Source organism: Saccopteryx leptura, chromosome 2 (genome assembly GCF_036850995.1).
Source record: "Saccopteryx leptura isolate mSacLep1 chromosome 2, mSacLep1_pri_phased_curated, whole genome shotgun sequence".
Taxonomy (NCBI): Eukaryota; Metazoa; Chordata; class Mammalia; order Chiroptera; family Emballonuridae; genus Saccopteryx; species Saccopteryx leptura.
In genome coordinates, this window is record NC_089504.1 from 5301668 (window position 1) to 5321289 (window position 19622).

The 19622-nt window shown below is 48.9% G+C and overlaps 1 protein-coding gene across 4 annotated transcripts in view; it reads right to left on the reverse strand.

Moving 5' to 3' along the window:
* Positions 1–19622, reverse strand: part of NUP214 (nucleoporin 214) — a 95294-nt gene that overhangs the window by 47642 nt on the left and 28030 nt on the right. For all 4 annotated transcript variants that reach the window (XM_066366878.1, XM_066366876.1, XM_066366877.1 and 1 more), the window contains exons 15-24: positions 17338–17424; positions 16984–17133; positions 15809–15967; positions 12912–13015; positions 10131–10313; positions 9387–9472; positions 9213–9296; positions 6630–6890; positions 5175–5336; positions 1253–1352 (exon numbers count right to left, since the gene is read on the reverse strand). In XM_066366878.1, coding sequence (XP_066222975.1) covers positions 1253–1352; positions 5175–5336; positions 6630–6890; positions 9213–9296; positions 9387–9472; positions 10131–10313; positions 12912–13015; positions 15809–15967; positions 16984–17133; positions 17338–17424 — 1376 coding nt within the window. The remainder of the gene's footprint in view (positions 1–1252; positions 1353–5174; positions 5337–6629; positions 6891–9212; positions 9297–9386; positions 9473–10130; positions 10314–12911; positions 13016–15808; positions 15968–16983; positions 17134–17337; positions 17425–19622) is intronic.

The following is a 19622-nucleotide window of genomic DNA, read 5'->3' on the forward strand; positions in this document are numbered from 1 at the left end:
TGTGCCTTGACCGGGGATTGAACCCACAACCTCTTCTGTGGCTGCTCTTCTTGCCGCCGGACTTCCCATGGGCACCAGACACTAATTCCCTGAACGACACTGGTCCTCAGACACTAATTCCCTGAACGACACTGGTCCTCACAATCCCTACATTCAACCTGAGGAAATGTCCCTCAACTCTTCCCTGTGCCACAGAGGAGGCTGGGCTGGACTAAAGAGGCCACAGCGACAACAGACACAGAGCCATGGGGCAGGCACAGCCTATGAACGGCGCTGCCCAGAACTGCGGGAGGGAGCCGGTGCCCTGGATTCTAAGAGACTGAGACCAAAGAGAAGCAAGCCCTGGCAACAAGGACCCAGCCTCGAATATGGCAAAGAAGAGAAGCTGGGAGTCTCCAAACAGGGCTGCTGCCCTCTAAGAAATGGTTTGGTTTTGTTTTCATACAAAAGGCAAGAGCCTGACCAGGCGGTGGCGCAGTGGATAGAGCATTGGACTGGGATACTGAGGACTCAGGGTTGAGACTCCGAGGTCGCCAGCTTGAACCAGGGCTCATCTGGTTTGAGCAAAAGCTCACCAGCTTGGACCCAAGGTCACTGGCTCCAGCAAGGGGTTACTCGGTCTGCTGAAGGCCCGCGGTCAAGGGACATATGAGGAAGCAATCAATGAACAACTAAGGATTCACAACGAAAAACTGATAATTGATGCTTCTCATTCTCCGTTCCTGTCTGTCTGTCCCTAGCTATCCCTCTCTCTGACTCTCTCTGTATCTGTAAAAAAAAAAAAAAAAAAAAAAAAAAAAAAGGCAAAATAAACTTGAAAGAACAGAAATGCCTGGAGTGAGGAAGTGAGGAAGGAGACTGTCAATCTCAAGATCACCGCTGAGTTTTCAGAATCAACAGTCTGCAACAGAACTGAAGCATCAACTCTGGCAAGAGCATTAAAAATAAAAAAGTCAAGCCCTCCACCTGATTTGAAACCCCTGTGCACCACATGTAGGCCACATGACAAACAGTACACTGGGTGTCACCAACACAGACTTTAAAGGCTTATGAGGCAACTGTCACTGTCAAGTTGAAGAAGACAATCTGAAAACCCAACTGTGTACTCAAGATTAGCTATCCGCTCCTCCTATAACCTAAAGTTCTGCAGGAAAACTAAGCACCCTGTGTCATCAGCAATGCCGCCCCCTGCAGGCAGCCCCTCACTACGACAGAATAATTCACTGCAGACTCTCGGCAAAGGCTAACATACCCCATCGCTGCAGAGCCGAGGGAAGGGTTGTTCTTCAATTCCTGCACATTTACCACTTGAGGGACAGTCTTCAAAGTTGATTCCGTCAAAGTACTGACAGCTATTGAAACAGAGAAGAGAGAGGCATATTAATTGAAGGGGGGATCAAAAAGTCCAGCCCTAAGTAAATAACCAGGACACAAACTCAAGCAGAACGCATCTTACTACTGGAAGGAAATCTACTCCCAGGAGTTCTGCAGCTGTGTTCAGTGGACTGCCTGGCCTCCTCCATTCATAAAGATGATGAGACAAGGCTTCATGCAATTGAATCAGATGCCCTAGTTCAGGGAAACAGCATTCCCTGGCTAGATTTCATAGAGCAGAGCTGAGCTTACCTGCCACATTGCTGGCTCACCTTGAAAAGTGCAGAAAGAGCCAGAGGATTAGGGGCATTCAGACCAAGGATTTCAGCCACCCATCCACTCAACCACTCTTCCCACAGGCTTTCTACTGCCAGACTGGAAGGAACTGGGGATATGAAAAACGCCTAACTCAGAGTTTCTTCTCCAAAGGCGCTCACGGCCTAGTGAGCCGAACCCAGTGGGTAAAATGTGCCAAACGCAGCCTGGACAAGAACCGAGGGAAGGCCAAGAGCTTGTGTTAAGGGAAGGCAACTGAGATTAACGCGACACCCACTTACTCGTCTTAGGCTTGTCTCTCGTCTCTTTTCTCATCTTATAACTTAAATCCATCTCCCAAGACTTAATGACATTGGATTATGAACTATTCAGAAGGCCTGAGCAAAGCTCTCGGATCTCACCTACACACTTGGCAAAACTGAGAGCTGCCCCTGGGCAGAACGAGGCTCCGTGGCAGCCGCCTGTCCCCCTCCTTCTGAGGAGAGCTGCCCCCTGGGCAGAACGAGGCTCCGTGGCAGCCGTCTGTCCCCCTCCTTCTGAGGAGAGCTGCCCCCTGGGCAGAACGAGGCTCCGTGGCAGCCGCCTGTCCCCCTCCTTCTGAGGAGAGCTGCCCCCTGGGCAGAACGAGGCTCCGTGGCAGCCGTCTGTCCCCCTCCTTCTGAGGAGAGCTGCCCCCTGGGCAGAACGAGGCTCCGTGGCAGCCGTCTGTCCCCCTCCTTCTGAGGAGAGCTGCCCCCTGGGCAGAACGAGGCTCCGTGGCAGCCGCCTGTCCCCCTCCTTCTGAAGAGAGCTGACCCCTGGGCAGAACGAGGCTCCGTGGCAACCGCCTGTCCCCCCTCCTTCTGAGGAGCAACCAGAACTTCCTGTCCACGTGGCACACACTTCACCTTTCCCATTCAAAGGTGCCTACACCTTAGAAATTTTTGCTTCCAAAATGATAATAGATATCACACCACCTCCTGCTGAGAGCAGAATCATCTTCAATTCTGGCAGATTTTCAGTTTATAGATAATCAACTCCCATCAGCGTGACTTGAGCCTTGTTCAGCACAATGCCAAGATTCCGCTTGGTCCAAGTCATGTTTAAAGGGAACATCAAAGGATTCTGTTCTTTCAGAAGGCTCGAAGAATGTGGAAGTCCTCTTGTTTATGCTCTTTCATATCTATTTCAGAAGCCTTTCTAAGGGTTTTACTATTTGAACTTTTCTTAGAAATCTTTTCTCACAGTATAATGGTAATTCTTTTCTTGTCTAAATCAAATCACCATCATTTTAGTCTTTTAAAAAGACTGTATTCTAAGCAGTGATAAAACTAGAAAGTAACTTTATTCAGCTAGAACAGAAGCATTTGGTTTACAGCAGCCCCTCAGCCTGGCACTCCTGACACTTTAGAGCTGGATCATAGTCGCTGGTTGTAGCGGTGTCCTCTGCATTTTAAGCATTTTTTTGCACCAAATAAAGAAAAAAAGTCCAAGTTATGTGTGACAATTTGGTGTGACAAAAGGTGTCTTGGCCACTAAGTACTGTGCAGTGCATTATTTATTATCCCTAGAAGAGATGAGATTTGCGAGGTGAGCATGTCTTTTTTTTTTTTTTTTTTTTTTTTTTTACTTTTTCTGAAGCTGGAAACGGGTAGGCAGTCAGACAGACTCCCGCATGCGCCCGACCGGGATCCACCCGGCACGCCCATCCGGGGCGTTGCTCTGTCGTGACCAGAGCCACTCTAGCGCCCGGGCCATCTTTTGCTCCAATGGAGCCTCGGCTGCAGGAGGGGAAGAGAGAGACAGAGAGGAAGGAGAGGGGGAGGGGTGGAGAAGCAGATGGGCACCTCTCCTGTGTGCCCTGGCCAGGAATCGAACCCGGGACTTCCGCACGCCAGGCCGACGCTCTACCATTGAGCCAACCGGCCAGGGCCATGAGCATGTCTTTTTAAGGACATGAGGCTCTTTTTCCCCTTTTTTCCTCTGGTACCGCTGGTATTATAATAAAAAGCAATTTGCAAGTGAGTGGTTCTAATGGAAGGAAGTGTTGCTCAAAGGAAGTATGGCACTGCATATTTAATTTGTTAATCTTAATTTCTTTGCTGTGAAGGTCAAGATGAAATTTACCGAACACATCACACTTGCTCATGTGTTTCCTTTTCTGACTGCCTGGGCCCCCCACCTGCGCGAGCACACATCCATGCTCTCTGACAAGCCCCACTCAGTGCGACCATCTCTGTCCCGAGGCGCAGCGATAATTAGGCCACTGCTAAATGTGAAGGGCCCCTGGGGAGATGGACCTCCGGAGAGGGTTCCTGTCAGACCAGACAGAACTATAGTTTCACTGTCTCGTGGTCTTGTAACGCATGGGTATAAACAAAATAAGCAGACGGACAAATCGACAGTTGAGAGACTAGGGAATCAGGCACCTTTCATAATTCAAGGACTCTGTTACTTTAAGCACAAAGCTAAAATAGCATCACCTCAGCTCTAAACCAGCCTTGAGGGTTACAAGACTTTGTAAATGTCTTTTCTTTGTTGTAATGTCCTTTTACTTTTTCTTTGAAAGCTGCTTCCCTGTAGGATAGAATATAAATTGCTGCCAACTGTAGTAAGGATGCTGTTTAAAGGCGGCTTTTAATACAAGTGCATTTACAAAATGCAAGTGCTCGGTGGCGTCCTCTGTAAAGGCTACACCTGCCATCCTAGAAGACGCCGTACTGCAATGGAAAGACCTTGGGCTGGAGCCTGGGTTCTGCTCCTTATCGTTTGGGTCACCTGCACCTCTCTATACCTCACACCACTCAAAAGCCAATGGGCACACTAGCACCCACACTCACCGGACAGCCGAGAGCCTGAGATAACATGATACAATCTGAATGCTATTAGGCGATCTAGTTGCTAAGATTAATTTAGGCTTAAAGGAGACATTATTCAAAAGTAGGAATTAACAACTCCATCAAAAAAATCAAGCATCGGCCTGGCGTGTAGGAGTCCTGGGTTTGATTCCCGGCCAGGGCACACAGGAGAAGCGCCCATCTGCTTGTCCACTCCTCCCCCTTTCCTTCCTCTCTATCTCTCTCTTCTCCTCCCTCAGCCAAGGCTCCACTGGAGCAAAATTGGCCCGGGCGCTGGGGATGGCTCCTTGGCCTCTGCCCCAGGCGCTAGAGTGGCTCTGGTCGCGACAGAGCGAAGCCCCAGATGGGCAGAGCATCGCCCCCTGGTGGGCATGCCAGGTGGATCCTGGTCGGACTGCCTCCCCATTTCCAACTTCAGAAAAATACAAAAAAAAAAAAAAAAATAAAAAAAAAAATAAGACTGCCTCCTTATCCGAATGTGGCAGACCCTACACCTCCCCTTAAAAGGGAACAGTTTTAAACCTAGTCTGAATTCTCGGAACTCTATGCCAACCGGGAGAGAGCATTGTCACAGCAGTCTTCTCTTCTGAACAGCCACGGAGAGCCAGGTGTCTGCGGGCACCTGCTGTCTGGCCCATGGTGCGGAGGACTCACCCAGCCCCCGCGCAGGCGTGGGCTCCAGCTCACCTGGCGCCTGGCTGGCCATCTGCCGCCTCAGCGCTGCCGCCGCAGCCGCCTGCGGAGCTGGAATGGGGTGGGAAGGACCCGGTGCTCCATGCTTCACGGTTTTTGTTGCGAGCATTGTGCTATCAGCCCCTTGAGGGACGATTTTGCTAGCAGACGTAGACACTGAGGGAAATAAAAAAAGTAAATGGGAGAGCTCAGAGAAGAGAAAATCATAAAAGTTATAATGTTCAATTCTCCATGTTAGCTTGCAGAGAAAAGCTACCATGAAGGATCCTTAAGCACCAACACAGAAGAGCACCAGTCAACAGGTGGGTGTCGCCATCTTCCAAAGCAGCCCACTTCCATGAACTAAAATACTTTTTTTGGTGTGTGTGTGACAGAGACAGAGGGACAGATAAGGACAGACAGGCAGGCAGGGAGAGAGATGAGAAGCATCAATTCTTCATTGCTGCTCCTTAGTCTTAGTTGTTCATTGATTGCTTTCTCATATGTGCCTTGACGGGGGGGTGGAGGGGCTACAGCAGACTGAGTGACCCCTTGCTCAAGCCAGCAACCTTGAGCTTCAAGTCAGCAACCTTTGGGCTCAAGCCAGCGACCATGGGATCATGTCTATGATCCCACACTCAAGCCAGTGACCCCTGCGCTCAAGCTGGTGAGCCTGCACTCAAGCCGGCGGCCTCAGGATTTCAAACCTGGGTCCTCTGTATCCCAGTCCAACGCTCTATCCACTGAGCCACTGCCTGGTCCGGCTATGAATTAAAAATGCTTTATACCAACAATTTTCAACCTTTTTCACCTCATGGCACACATAAACTAATTACTAAGATTCTGTGGTACACCTAAATACAGACTTTGCCAATCCAAACCAAAACCAAACCAAACTAGGTATAACTTTGGTTCTTTCACACTGGACAACTATTATGTTGTTGTCATTTTTTGATTTAACAATATAAGACGGGTCAGGAACCTATGGCTCGCAAGCCAGATGTGGCTTTTTTGATGGCTGCATCTGTCTCGCAGACAAATCTTTAATAAAAAAAATAATAACATTAAAAATATAAAACATTCTCATGTATTACAATCCATTCATTTTCTACCGCTCATGTTCATGGCTGCGGGTAGGTGGAGCCAATCACAGCTGTTCTCCGGGACAACACCAAATTTTTATTGGATAATGCGTAAGGTATATGGGTCGTTGTATGGCTCTCACAGAATTACATTTTAAAATATGTGGCGTTTATGGTTCTCTCAGCCAAAAAGGTTCCGACCCCTGATCTAAGGGGAAAAAGGTCAGTGCCCTTGACTCAATAGTCAAGTATTGCATGTTTTATTTTTTACTTTATTTTTACTTCATTGCGTTGACTTGACTTCACGTGTCCCACTCAATACAACACCTTCTACCCCCTGCATCGTGTCCTCATCAGGCTCCGTGCAAACCTCTTTCCACCCCCTTACCTGAAGTTCCCGTTGCACCAGGTGGACCCTGACTCAGGTTAGGTTTAGCGAACGGAGCTGCCGGGGGCAAGAGACCGGGCTGGACCGAAGGAGTGCGAACCACAGGCGCGTGCCGAGGCACCGGGGCCCCTGCGTCCTCATCTTTACAGGGGGCCCGCGCATCTTCACTCTCCACAGACTGGGCGACGGACGATGTGGAGCTGGCTTCATCCAGGTCTTCGTAGTATCTCTGAGACAGGAAGGCGGACTGACACAGGCTGGCTGCAAAGTCGCAAACAGAACATGAGTTAGGAAGGAAGCAGTCCAACGCTATGCAGTTTTCACTGTGGACAGAGAAATAGCCCATTTGTAAAACAACTGAATCATCACGTAAGTGGAAGGGGCTGCTGTTGAATGTGAACAGAGATGGCTCGGGGCCTGACCTGTGGTGGCGCAGTGGATGAAGTGTTGACCTGGAACGCTGAGGTCGCAGGTTTGAAACCCCAGGCTTGCCGGCCAAGGCACTTACAAGAAGCAACTACTACTAGGAGCTGACGCTTCCCGCTCACTCCTCTCTCTAAAATCAATTAATAAAAAATGCCACGTTAAAAAAATTAAGATGGTTTGGGGTGTCTGCTCAATTGGGGCTTTGAAATACTGAGCTGTGCAGGACAAGAACACTCTGTCAAGCGAGAGACGATGAACACTGGTGTCAACGGGAAGGCCGCGTGCCTCCCCAGAAGTCCCCACGGGCAGAACAGTAACAGCAGCACGGGAACAGACAAGCTTCAGCAAAGGGAGCAAACGACTGCCACCACCTGTCCAACAAAACGCTTCTAAGAACAGGCCTGATGCAAACTGGAGGAAACAGAAGGCCCTTAGTCCTTAGTCCTGTCTTACACATTTCCAGATAAATCTAACAAATTCTTTTGAATCAATTAAGTTTAAAACAAATACTGAAACTAATCCTGACCGCCCTTGTTTTTTTCCCATTTAGAAACTATCAAGGCTTTGTGACATTTTACTTTGTACAATGAATTTTAGAATGCGTGTTAAAAAAAATAATACAAAATTATAAATATAATAGTCCCAATCTCTCTCTTTTTTTTTTTTTTAGAGAGACACAGACAGGAAGGGAGAGAGGTGAGAAGCATCAACTCATAGTTGTAGCACTTTAGTTGCTCACTGATTGCTTTTCATATGTGCCTTGACCAGGGGGCTCCAGCCAAGCCAGTGACCCTGCACTCACACTGGTGAGCCTGCACTCGATCGAGCTGGCGACCCTGGGTTTCAAACCTGGGTTCTAAGCATCTCAGGCTGACCGTTCTACTCACTGAACCACTGCCTGGTCAGGGCCAACCTCATTTTCAAAAAATCAAATTACATGTGCAAAGTTTAAAAGTAAACCAAAATGACATAATTGATGATACATTAGAGGTTGAGGAATCAGGGTAGTTTTTATTATTCTTCATATTTTTTTCCACATATTTCCAATTACCTACCAAGAGAAGGCATTCTTTAGATAATGGAAAGGTTATTAAAAAATTTCACTTGTCTGTGACTAATACTTAACTTAGCTTTATATGGCTACAGAAAAATTAATAAATTGTGATACAGTAAGAATAAACTAAGTTTCCTTCTGCTATTTTAATTACCAAAAAAAAATTTGTTGGTGGTATAAAAAAAAACCAATTTCAACTCAAAACAGAATTGCAAAGAAAAAACCAGGTACGGGCACTAAAGCAAAGCACACAGGTATGCCTCATGTTGTACATGACATATATTAACAAAGGAAACCGAGGTGGTTATCGAGATGACTCAATAGCAAAAAACAAGTTTTTTCCTCATCAGTTATACGGCTTCTTTTCAGCAGTGCTTTGGCCATCATTCCCTAATTATGGATATTTTTCTATCTGCTTAAAAAAAGCCTTTTTTTCAAATGTAATCTTACTGGAAACTGCACACAAATCAGAAAAGTAAAGCGTCTGAAGCAGAAGCCACACCCCACGGAGCGGGACCCCCTGCTTGGGCTGCTGCTGAGCGTGTACTGCAGCTTCCTACGCCTGCACTTGGGACAACAGACTCTGGGGACACCTGCTCTACCTACCAAGAGCCAAAAGGAAGACACAGACACACGCACTGCTCCCACTCCACAGACTGTGGTTTATGCTAAAAAATTCCAGATCAGGCCCTGGCCGGTCGGCTCAGCGGTAGAGCGTCGGCCTGGCGTGCGGGGGACCCGGGTTCGATTCCCGGCCAGGGCACATAGGAGAAGCGCCCATTTGCTTCTCCACCCTCTCCCCTCCTTCCTCTCTGTCTCTCTCTTCCCCTCCCGCAGCCAAGGCTCCAGTGGAGCAAAGATGGCCCGGGCGCTGGGGATGGCTCCTTGGCCTCTGCCCCAGGCGCTAGAGTGGCTCTGGTCGCAGCAGAGCGACCCCCCACCCCCGGCGAGGCAGAGCATCACCCCCTGGTGGGCAGAGTGTTGCCCCTGGTGGGCATGCCGGGTGGATCCCGGTCGGGCGCATGCGGGAGTCTGTCTGAATGTCTCTTTCCGTTTCCAGCTTCAGAAAAAAAAAAAAAAAATTCCAGATCAGTCCCCTTTACCTGGAGCAGTGGATCTCACTGGTGGGGTTTTCCTTTTGGCCAAAAAGCTTCTCAGCTGGGCCTGTTTCACAGGGGACAGTTTAGCTGCAAGAAATTCGTGAACCCATAAATGCTTAAAACTCATTCAGTAGACGAAAGAAAACAGAGTTAAAGGACTGGGGAAAATGCATTTACCTGGTACCTTTGGCAAGGGTTTGGTCTGAGACTCTATGCTGGTTTTCAACAGAGCATTGCGCAGGCTTTCCAGGTCACTGTCAAAACTGAAATCAGACAGTGTTCTATACAAACTACTGTGACCAGAGAAATCTGAGGGGTGGGGGTCCACTACCCTAAATATCAACGCCAGAAATGAGAGCACCCTCCGTAGAGAAACAGGCAATCTGACCGATCAACGTAATCACTCCAAAGGAAAGAGATGGCAACCTCCATGTTACACCCACCCCCATGGGCGCTTCAGCAGAAAGGGTAATTGATACACATTCGGCCTAAAGGCAGAAACACAAGTCCACCCTGGGGAGCTCAAGGGGAAACTGTCTAAATGCTAGGGTCTGAAAGTTTCCACTCAAGCAAAATGACAAATCTTATCAGTTCATTTTCAATAAAATAATTCCACTATGATAGTGCCTGCGGTCGTCTACGGAACACCTCCCTCACCTAACATACTACTAGGTGCTTTCTAGACTGAACTCTCTTATAATCCCAGGAGGCAGGTACTGTTCTCCCCATTTTTTAAGCAAAGTAACAGAAGACTAGAGAGAGTAAGGAACCTAACCAGGGTCACACAGGTGACAGACAGCAGAGTCACTTTCAAACCCATATCTGAACCACTTTAAGACGATTCCACCTTACTTCCAAATATGTGGTCGACCATTCGGCCCTAAGTGTAAGGAGCGCTAAGAGGCCCAGTCTCCCGCACACCTGTGAACACTGCTCTGGGGCTGCACAGACACGCAGATGCTCCGCTGCGTCGTGTGGATATAAAGCTGCAGCTGCTGGAGACTGTTCACCAGGTGGTTCAGCCGCTTCCTCTGCTGGTTGATGATCTCCCGGTTGTTGGCCAGGGTGTTGAACAGCGTCTCTCGCTCGGGCACAAGCAGGCGTCTGTTGACAGCAACGAGAAAAGAATACAATGTGAGAGGTTTGAGTAAAGAAGCCTCCCAGAAAAGAAAAAGACTACAACTGGAACGGTGGAAAGAATAAAACAGAGAACCAGGAGTGAACAAAAAGCTTCAAGAAATTGCTAGCACATAAAAAGGGGACAAAAGCCTGAGGAGAACGAAATGTCACAGAAGGCCAGGCCTGTGGACAGTCAGGGTAGAGATGGGGGAGACAAATTCATTCAGCTGTACACTTGCGGCATCCAGAGCTTTCCATGTAAATGATAGCCAATCAGAAGAGAAAGCCCAGGCTCCCTGCGCTTCTGTGGGAGTCAGTCATCTCTGCACAGCGCAGCCAGAGCAGCGGGCCAGCCCACGAGTCAGCGGCGGGGAGGAACCCACCCAGAGAATAAAGAAAGGGACAGGCAGTTCAAAATCAATTTTCATTTCCATAGGGCACAAGGTAATCCTTAGAGAAGGACCTAACACACAAAAATCTAGAAAATTATACAGATTTAAAAATCTGATCTCTGCAGAAAGGGAACTAAAAAAAAGTCCATGAATCTGTCATGAAGGAGAAAACCTGGCTTCTCTGTATCATTATGCATCTATTAAATAAAAAACAACCAACTTCTTCGTTAGCAAAGAGGGGTCTAGCAGAGCAGGCTGTTCACACGGCCAGGTCCAGCCACCCTCTCACAGGGGGCTGACCATGAATTCAGAACTAGGGGTGAGCTGTGGAACCTCAAAGGGGCCCCAACAGCCCAAGGGGACAGGTGCTCCAGGCCACAGGCTCAGGAATCCTCCCCAGCCAGTGTCTGAGGGGAAGTCATCTCTATCTACGTTCCAAGCTGAGATCCTGCAGGTAGGGCACAAAGCCTTTCTCCATGGGATACAATACACTGAATTCTGTCCCCTGAAGTGTAAGCACATGCTGGCCCTGCCCCTGACACCCCACCTGGGTTGCCCCACTTAAAAGTTCTGTGATCCCAGAGCTTTATAAACAAGTCAACAGCTCATTTCCTGGTTTGTTTCCTGCCACAGGCGAAGCACACGCATCAGGGTAAGTGATTCAGAAATCGGGCCTTTTGCAGGCTGATCTGTCTGCCAGGTTTCTCGTGGGCACCCGACTGCTCTTACAGTGTTTGACATCCTCGTCCTTCTCCCACACCCGTCATTATGCGCCATGCCCTTCTAATTAGCCACACCAGTCAGAAATGTTTCCTTCAAGAGAAAAATATGGAATATACGGAAAAAGTATAAAGAAAAACTCCCCCGGCCTTGGCTGGGTGGCTTGGTTGGAGCATCGTCCTGACAAGCCAGGGTTGCGGGTTTGAGCCCCAGTTAGGGCACATGCAGGAGGCAACCAGTGAATGCATGGACGAAAAGAGTAACCAACTGATGTTTCTCTCTCTCTTTCTCTCTAAAATCAATCAATAAACAAATTTAAAAAAAAAGAAAAGAACAATTCCTCTTCCCCATCTCGCAGGTGCACCAAGACCTTTTGGCACATTCACCTCCAGCCTCTTCTGTTTCCACCGCCACCCACACTGAGGCAGCCACTGGTACGTCTACCCTTTCTGCTGAAGCGCCCATGGGGGTGGGTGTAACATGGAGGTTGCCATCTCTTTCCTTTGTAGTAAGTACACCTAATAACCCAGTCATATAATTATGTAGTTTGTATATTCCATGTAACAAAAAAGATATTCAGTATGATTTTTCTGAGGACACAGTAGTCCACAGTTATGTCTACATTGAGAAGAAAAAGAATGAACAGACTTAGTGAGCCGCTTCTCTGATTTCTGGACAATTAGGTCCAATCCAGTTTTTCCCCTTCGTGACCTGTGCTGCAAGGCAAACGCCTCTGTGGGAAGCGTGGTGAGCACCGCTGCTGTTTCTGCAGACCGCGCGTCTGTGCAGGAGCGAGGGGCCGGGGGGTGGGCACAGAAAGCCAGGCAGAACCCGCATCTGTGCGGGAGCGAGGGGCCGGGGGGTGGGCACAGAAAGCCAGGCAGAACCCGCATCTGTGCGGGAGCGAGGGGCCGGGGGGTGGGCACAGAAAGCCAGGCAGAACGCGCGTCTGTGCGGGAGCGAGGGGCCGGGGGGTGGGCACAGAAAGCCAGGCAGAACCCGCGTCTGTGCGGGAGCGAGGGGCCGGGGGGTGGGCACAGAAAGCCAGGCAGAACCCGCATCTGTGCGGGAGCGAGGGGCCGGGGGGTGGGCACAGAAAGCCAGGCAGAACCCGCATCTGTGCAGGAGCGAGGGGCCGGGGGGTGGGCACAGAAAGCCAGGCAGAACGCGCGTCTGTGCGGGAGCGAGGGGCCGGGGGGTGGGCACAGAAAGCCAGGCAGAACCCGCATCTGTGCGGGAGCGAGGGGCCGGGGGGTGGGCACAGAAAGCCAGGCAGAACCCGCATCTGTGCGGGAGCGAGGGGCCGGGGGGTGGGCACAGAAAGCCAGGCAGAACCCGCGTCTGTGCGGGAGCGAGGGGCCGGGGGGTGGGCACAGAAAGCCAGGCTTTCTTCTCTGTCAGCGCCCACTTCATCTTTCCTGGAGGCAGCGCGCTATCTGCCACCACCTGCGGGGGCGGGGACCGTGCTCACTTCTGTTTTCTCTTCTGTTCCAGATGCTGGTCCCACTCCAAGTCTAGAACGTCATTCACATCTTGGACAGCAAATTTCACATATTGATGAAGGCGCCGAATTTCCTACAAGAAAAAAATAAAAATGACTCAGTTTCCCAGTAGCTTGGAGGAGGATGTATCAAAACAGTCAAAAAATTCTGAATTATTTTTATATTGAGAACCATAACGGACATAAAACATACTAGGATTTAGTGTTATCATCAGAACGCTATAACCCCAGTGAAGTCCAGAAACGCGACCTCTCTGAGGGCGTGATGGAGGCAGTGCAGGGAAACAGAAGCGAGTGGGCGGGGCCCAGGCCCGGGGATGAGCCCCGCTGCCCTGCTCCGGGGTCAGCTTTCAGCCCCTCTAGAGTTCTCCGCGCGGGCTGGGGATTTTCCACCGCACTCTGGAACTGCGACGCGGCGTCCGGTTGGGTTCTGCTGTCCCGCTCAGGACATTAACTGTACTAGAGACAGAATCATCCTACAAAAGTGCCGAGAAGAATTCTGACCCTATCTATTCATAACACAGAACACAGACATCAGCTCACCAATTGAGAAAAACATATCTTCTCCAAAACAAAGAATAGCACCAGCACTAGCAATTGAATTTTTCATTATTAAAATCCTTACCTATTAACTTATTTAAGGCCTGCAATAATTTTAAATTTTGGTCCAGTTTAACCTTCATGGCTATACAACTTGACTCTGAGAAGTTAACAATAAAGAGGAGCAGTCCATTAAAAATGTACACAAATGAAGACAGTGTGTGCACAGTGGGAAGAGCTCTCTCCGTCGGCACAAAGGTCTTACTATGTTTGAATGTATGTATTTTCAAAACCATTCTTGGGTAAGGGTGTATGCTCCAACTGAGAAAGAGGAAATGTCATTTAAAGAGAGCCAGGCTGATTCCAGGAAGTGGCAGTCACCTTAGCAGAAATATAAATTTCAACTAGTACTTGACACAAGGACGTCCTGGCTTTGAACACTCTAATGTGAGCAGACCTCCGTGAACAGGCTGAGGCCGTTCCTGCTGAACGCTCTCCTGAGCTCACCTGTCAGAAGAACTTCTCTCTGTAGGCCCGGCCCAAACCTGCCTCTCTGCAGCTCAGCTGCCCCCACCTGGGGCCCCCCAGCAGCAAGCTCCACCGCATTTCCACGTCCACCCCCGCCCCTCGCCACGTAGCCAGCGTAGGGCTGACTGCACGTGCAGCGTCACGGGTAGGAGCGCAGGCTCTGAGCCCGACTGCCCAGGCTCGGGCACCCGGCACCTTTCAGTGCTGAGACTTGGGCATGTCCAGTATCTTTCTATCGTATAAGACACGCACTAAATATGATCTAGTTAGCACTGTGGGGAAAACAACAGCAACAAAAACGATTTCCTTCTGAACGGGGAGAGTGTCGCTCAAAAGCCCTCTGCTCCTCTTTCAGTTTGGACACAAAGCACGAGGTGAAAAGGCAGTAGGAAGAGTGTAACTGGAGGCCACATGCGGCTGTAACTCGATGAGGGGCAGGCCAGTGGTTAGCACTCCCTGCCAAGGGAGTCAACACCCACAGTCGAAGGAAGCAACTAGGAGTAACACAGGTGTGGATCTGCTGAGGGGGAGGGACTTCCTCCACTCAGACCCTCAGGTACTGGGTGAGGCTGACCAGCACTGCCCACCTGTGCTCCATGCCGCTGGGGATTCTAGACAACTACATGGGAGTGGGAGATGATCCCTCCAAAGCTTGTGATACATATTTAGAATAAGCTAAACGACAAAAACCAGATTTCACAGAGGCAGAGAACAAGAATAATGAACGATCAGTGAGGAAAGTGGTGTTGCCAGGTTACGGCGTCCAGGGGAACTCAGTGGGTGGAGGTCTGCATCCTGGTCCCACTCTCCCACGCCGTCACCCGGGCAGCTGCTTCGTCCAGGAGGCTCACTTTCCTCATCTGTACAGAGCAATGCTTTCAAAGACTAGAAATAATTTGTAAAAACATCTAGCAGAATACCTGGTGCTCAATGAATAGTTGCTACTTCAATAATTATTCTTGATGACTTGATTTCTAAATGTACCTTTTTCAACAGCATACTTTCTACCAACTTAAGGTTTAATGTATTTTTCGCTCCATAAGATGAACCTTTTCTCCCCAAAAGTAGAGGGGAAAATGCCTGTGCATCTTATGGAGCAAAAAATACGGTATTTTATTAAATATTTTAACACACCATTTGGTTCAGAATATTTTTTTTATTTTCCTCCTTAAAACACTAGGTGTGGGCCCTGGCCGGTTGGCTCAGTGGTAGAGCGTTGGCCTGGCGTGCAGGAGTCCCGGGTTCGATTCCCGGCCAGGGCACACAGGAGAAGCATCCATCTGCTTCTCCACCCCTCCCCCTCTCCTTCCTCTCTGTCTCTCTCTTCCCCTCCTGCAGCCAAGGCTCCATTGGAGCAAAGTTGGCCTGGGCGCTGAGGACGGCTCCATGGCCTCTGTCTCAGGTGCTAGAATGGCCCTGGTTGCAACAGAGTGACGCCCCGGATGGGCAGAGCATCACCCCCTGGTGGGCGTGCCGGGTGGATCCTGGTCGGGCGCATGCGGGAGTCTGTCTGCCTCCCTGTTTCCAACTTCAGAAAAATACAAAAAAAAAAAAAAAGTAAAAACACTAGGTGTGTCTTATGGAGTAAAAAATATGGTAATTAAGATTCAATTTTTGTTTAATCCTAAAAGCATTATGTGGAAGAGTGCCTTTTCTCTGTCATGTCAAGAAAGTCTACGGGAATAATGTACATTTCTCACAGGAAATGAACAACCCCGTAAGGGAGGGAGTCAGCCACACACGCGCCTCGAAGAGAACGCCCCAGGAGCCTGCGGACAGAGCACCGGCTGGACCCCTACCTGGAGCTGGGCTTCGCTCTTGGGATCCAGGGGTCTCTTATAGAGCAAGTGCCGGTACCCAGAGTCATGGTTTCTCTCGTTCTGTTCTCGGGCTTCTTCGACACCGGCAAAGCCCTCAAGCAGAGTTGTTTTCAGGGTACTTATGTCCCCATGAAGAGACTGGAAAAGGAACAAAGATGTTTTGATAGAGAAAGTACTAGTCCTGAGAAACGAACCTCTCTGTTCCAGATCAAGGAAGGTGGCGCTTGTCAAACAGTTAACATGATGCGCATCTGCAGAGTCAGAAGCCAAAAAGAACCCCACTGCTTAGGGAGAAAGACACCAGCGTTCATTTTCCTTTGTATCTTTACCTTGCCTTTTTTTTCCCACTCGACCAATATTCATTTTTTAAAAGTTATTTCTCTTCCTCATTAAAAAACATTTCTAACGACCAGACACTCAGAAAACTAAAAAATATCAACAGGAGCTGTAACCCTAACTGGAGACAGTGCTAACATCTGGAGGTCTCACCCAGAGCTCTGCAGCAAGGCGGTGCGCCTGGGATCCCAGAGCTAGCGCTCAGAACTGGGTGGCTCTGGGCACATGACCTCACTTTTCTGAGCCTGTTTCCCAACTGGTACAGTAGAAAGGATAACAGGGCCTACCACACAGGGCAGTTGTGAGGATTAAATGAGACAATACAGGTCAAGAGTTTGGCACAGAGCCCAGCACACAGTTAAGTAGTAGTAACAGTAACATGATAAATACTACTATTAATAACACCTATTTGGTATTTTTATATTGCATATGGTCTTAAGTGTTGCTGTTTTTTTTAAACTTAACACTTTACTATAACCTAACTATATGTAGTTTACTACAAAAGTAAATTTTCAAATATACCTAAACAACCTGCAGCTTATAACGAAATGCCTTGTATGTGTCAGTGGGGCAGAAACTATTTTTATCCCATTTTCCGTGAGAAAACTAAAACAGAGTAGCTGGATGAACTTGTCTAAAGCCACCTAACTTATTAAGTGCCAAGGGCGGGATCTGAACTTGGGCACTGCTCCGTGAACGACTCACACACGTAAGAAGTAACACCAGTGGTCCATGAAGAGAAGTGTGCGCACCCCCATGTACCAGGAGTACCCCCATTACCCGTGCGAGTCCCCTCGGGCGCCGGCCAGCGCACGCACCTCGGTGGCCTCCCTGATCTCCAGGAGGAAGGCGTGCAGCTCGCCCGCCTCCGTCCGCAGCAGCCGCAGCTCCTCCGTCGTGCCCACCTGGAAAGAGGCCTTCGCCATTCGCGCCTTCAGCTCCACCAGCTCCTTCTGAAAGTGCGCAATCTGCGGGAGCCACATAGGAGGAGACTGCTCGGTCTGATGGGCAGGGCCGCCCTGTCCCTGCTGTGGGTGTGTTAACAGCACAGACTGGGGCTACCCCCAGGTTCAATGCCAGAGCAAAGCGGGCCTGGGGGGATCTGTGCGCAGAGCCAGCATGCCTCCCCGTCAGAGCTACTTCTGGAAGGACACACGCAGGAGCCCACTTACCTCCTCCCCAATGCCGACCATCACGGGATCGGACTCCTTCCACTGATGGCCCTGCTTCTCTGACACAGGGGGCGGAAGTGACTTCGCCTGAAATAAAAGGCCAAAAAAAAAGTTTTAAAAATGCATTCAATACCCCAAGTTCTGGCTTCTTGAAGCAGCGGGTTCAATGCCTATCATAGGTAGTGTCACTCCCGTAACACAGTCATTGTTCCAACAATCATTCTTTTGAACCCTTTTACTGGGTATGTACTTGGTCTAAGACAGGTTTAGACAGTGGAGGTAGAGCTGAGCAAGATAAACAGGGTGCCTATGCTCATGAAACTTACCTTCTACTGGGATAAGAAAACGTAAACAAATCAGGTGAGCTTCAGTGGTACATGATATAAAAAAACAGATAGGAACAGATAAAGAGAACACAGGGGACGACCTGAGACGAGCTGGCCCAGGAAGCCCTCCCTGAGCACTGCCCGGAGCGGAGGAGAGAGCTATGGAAGAGCTGGGGGCGTCCCTGTCAGGCAGTGGGGAGGGCAAGGCCAGACCGAGGCCTGAAAGACGCCCGCGTGTTTAAGACACAGACCAAGTAGATGCGGGTGCAGTGAGGTCAGAGGGGGCTGGACTCAGGCAGGAGCGGACCACGTAAGGCTACATCGAGGAGTTTAGATTTTGTTCTGTGTTGGAAAGCTACTAGTGAAGTTTTAAGACTTTAGATGACTCCTTAATTTACAATTTTAAAAGATCCCCATTGCTGCTAAGTAGAGCACGGCTACAAGTGCGAGGCGGAAGCAGGGAGGCCAGTCAGGAGGCTGACTAGGTAAGAGGCGACAATGACACCAGAGGGGCTCCGAGTCTAGCAGAGCTGAGAAGACCTACTGGTGCAGACGGGGGGAGGGCTGGGTTTGGGCTTGAGCAAACACCTGGTTGGGCTATTTACTGAGATGGGAACCCAGGAAAGGATTAGGTCCTGGGAGACAGAGATCGAGAATTCTGCTTCAGAGATGTTATCATTTGAGATGACTTTTTAATTACTTAATATCATCAATTAACATCCAGAGCTTTTAGAATGTATAAGCATTCATTAAAACAGCAAATGTTTACTTAACAAATACCATGCGTCACGCATTATGCCAAAAGCCAGACCTGTAAAGGAAGTGTTCACTTGTGCCGGTACTGGGCTGAGGGCAGGAAGGGGGGGGCTGGAGGCCAGAGAGAAGGAAAGACATGACTCCTGTTCTGAGGACACTCAACTAACCGAGGGGGAAACTGACATAAAATTACCTTTAAGTAGAGCCATAAAAATACACTAAGATGATAGACTGCAGCTCTAAATATGAAAAGTAAAATAGTAAAGCTCTTAGGAAAATACGGGAGGGGAGGGCTCTGTAAAATACATGAGTGTCTAACTACTGTGCTGCACACCTGGAACCCACACAGAGTAATGTGAACTGTAACTGAAAAGTAGAATTTGTACAAAACAGAGGAAAATATCATTTTGACCTTGGAATATAAAGTGATCTCTAAAACAGAACACAAAAAGCACTAATCATAAGAGAAAAAGTCATATAGTGAACTGCCTTAAAATTAAGAACGTGTAGTGATTAAAAGAGACCATCAAGAGAATGAGAAGCAACTCAGTCTGCGAAAGCGCTTACACTGTATGCGCGTGTGCGCATGTGTACGTATCCAAACAAGGAACTGACACAAGTAAGTAGGAAAAAGAAGAGTCAATAAAAAAATGGGAAAAAACTCGGACACCTCGTAGAAGAAGATATTCACATAGCCAATAATTGTATGGGGAAAAAGCTCTGTTTTACTGGTCATCAGGGATATACTCATTGAAACCACAAAATACAACAAAAGATGAAAAAAATCAAACCGGGGAGGACGTGGACTGGCCAAATTTACTAAAGAGGAATCAATGTGTTTTCTATGACCCAGCAATTCCACTCGTAGGTATCTACCCGCTCAAGAGAAGTGCAGACACTGTTCATCCAAAAACATCAATGAGCATGGTCACAGCAACACTACTCACAGCAACTTAAAACTGGAACCTACTCGCATGCCCACAGAGGGTAGAACGAACACGTGGTAGTACGGTCACCCACTATGGTACCAATAAACCCCACAAACATAATGTTGAGCAAAACAGCCAGTTGTAAGAATACATCCCATGTGATTCCATTTACAGAGGTACAAACAGGCGAGACTAAGCTCTGCTGTTAGAAATCATGATAGCTGAGTGCCCTTTGGCAAGGGCAGTGACTAGAAGGTGCACATGAGGGGAATTC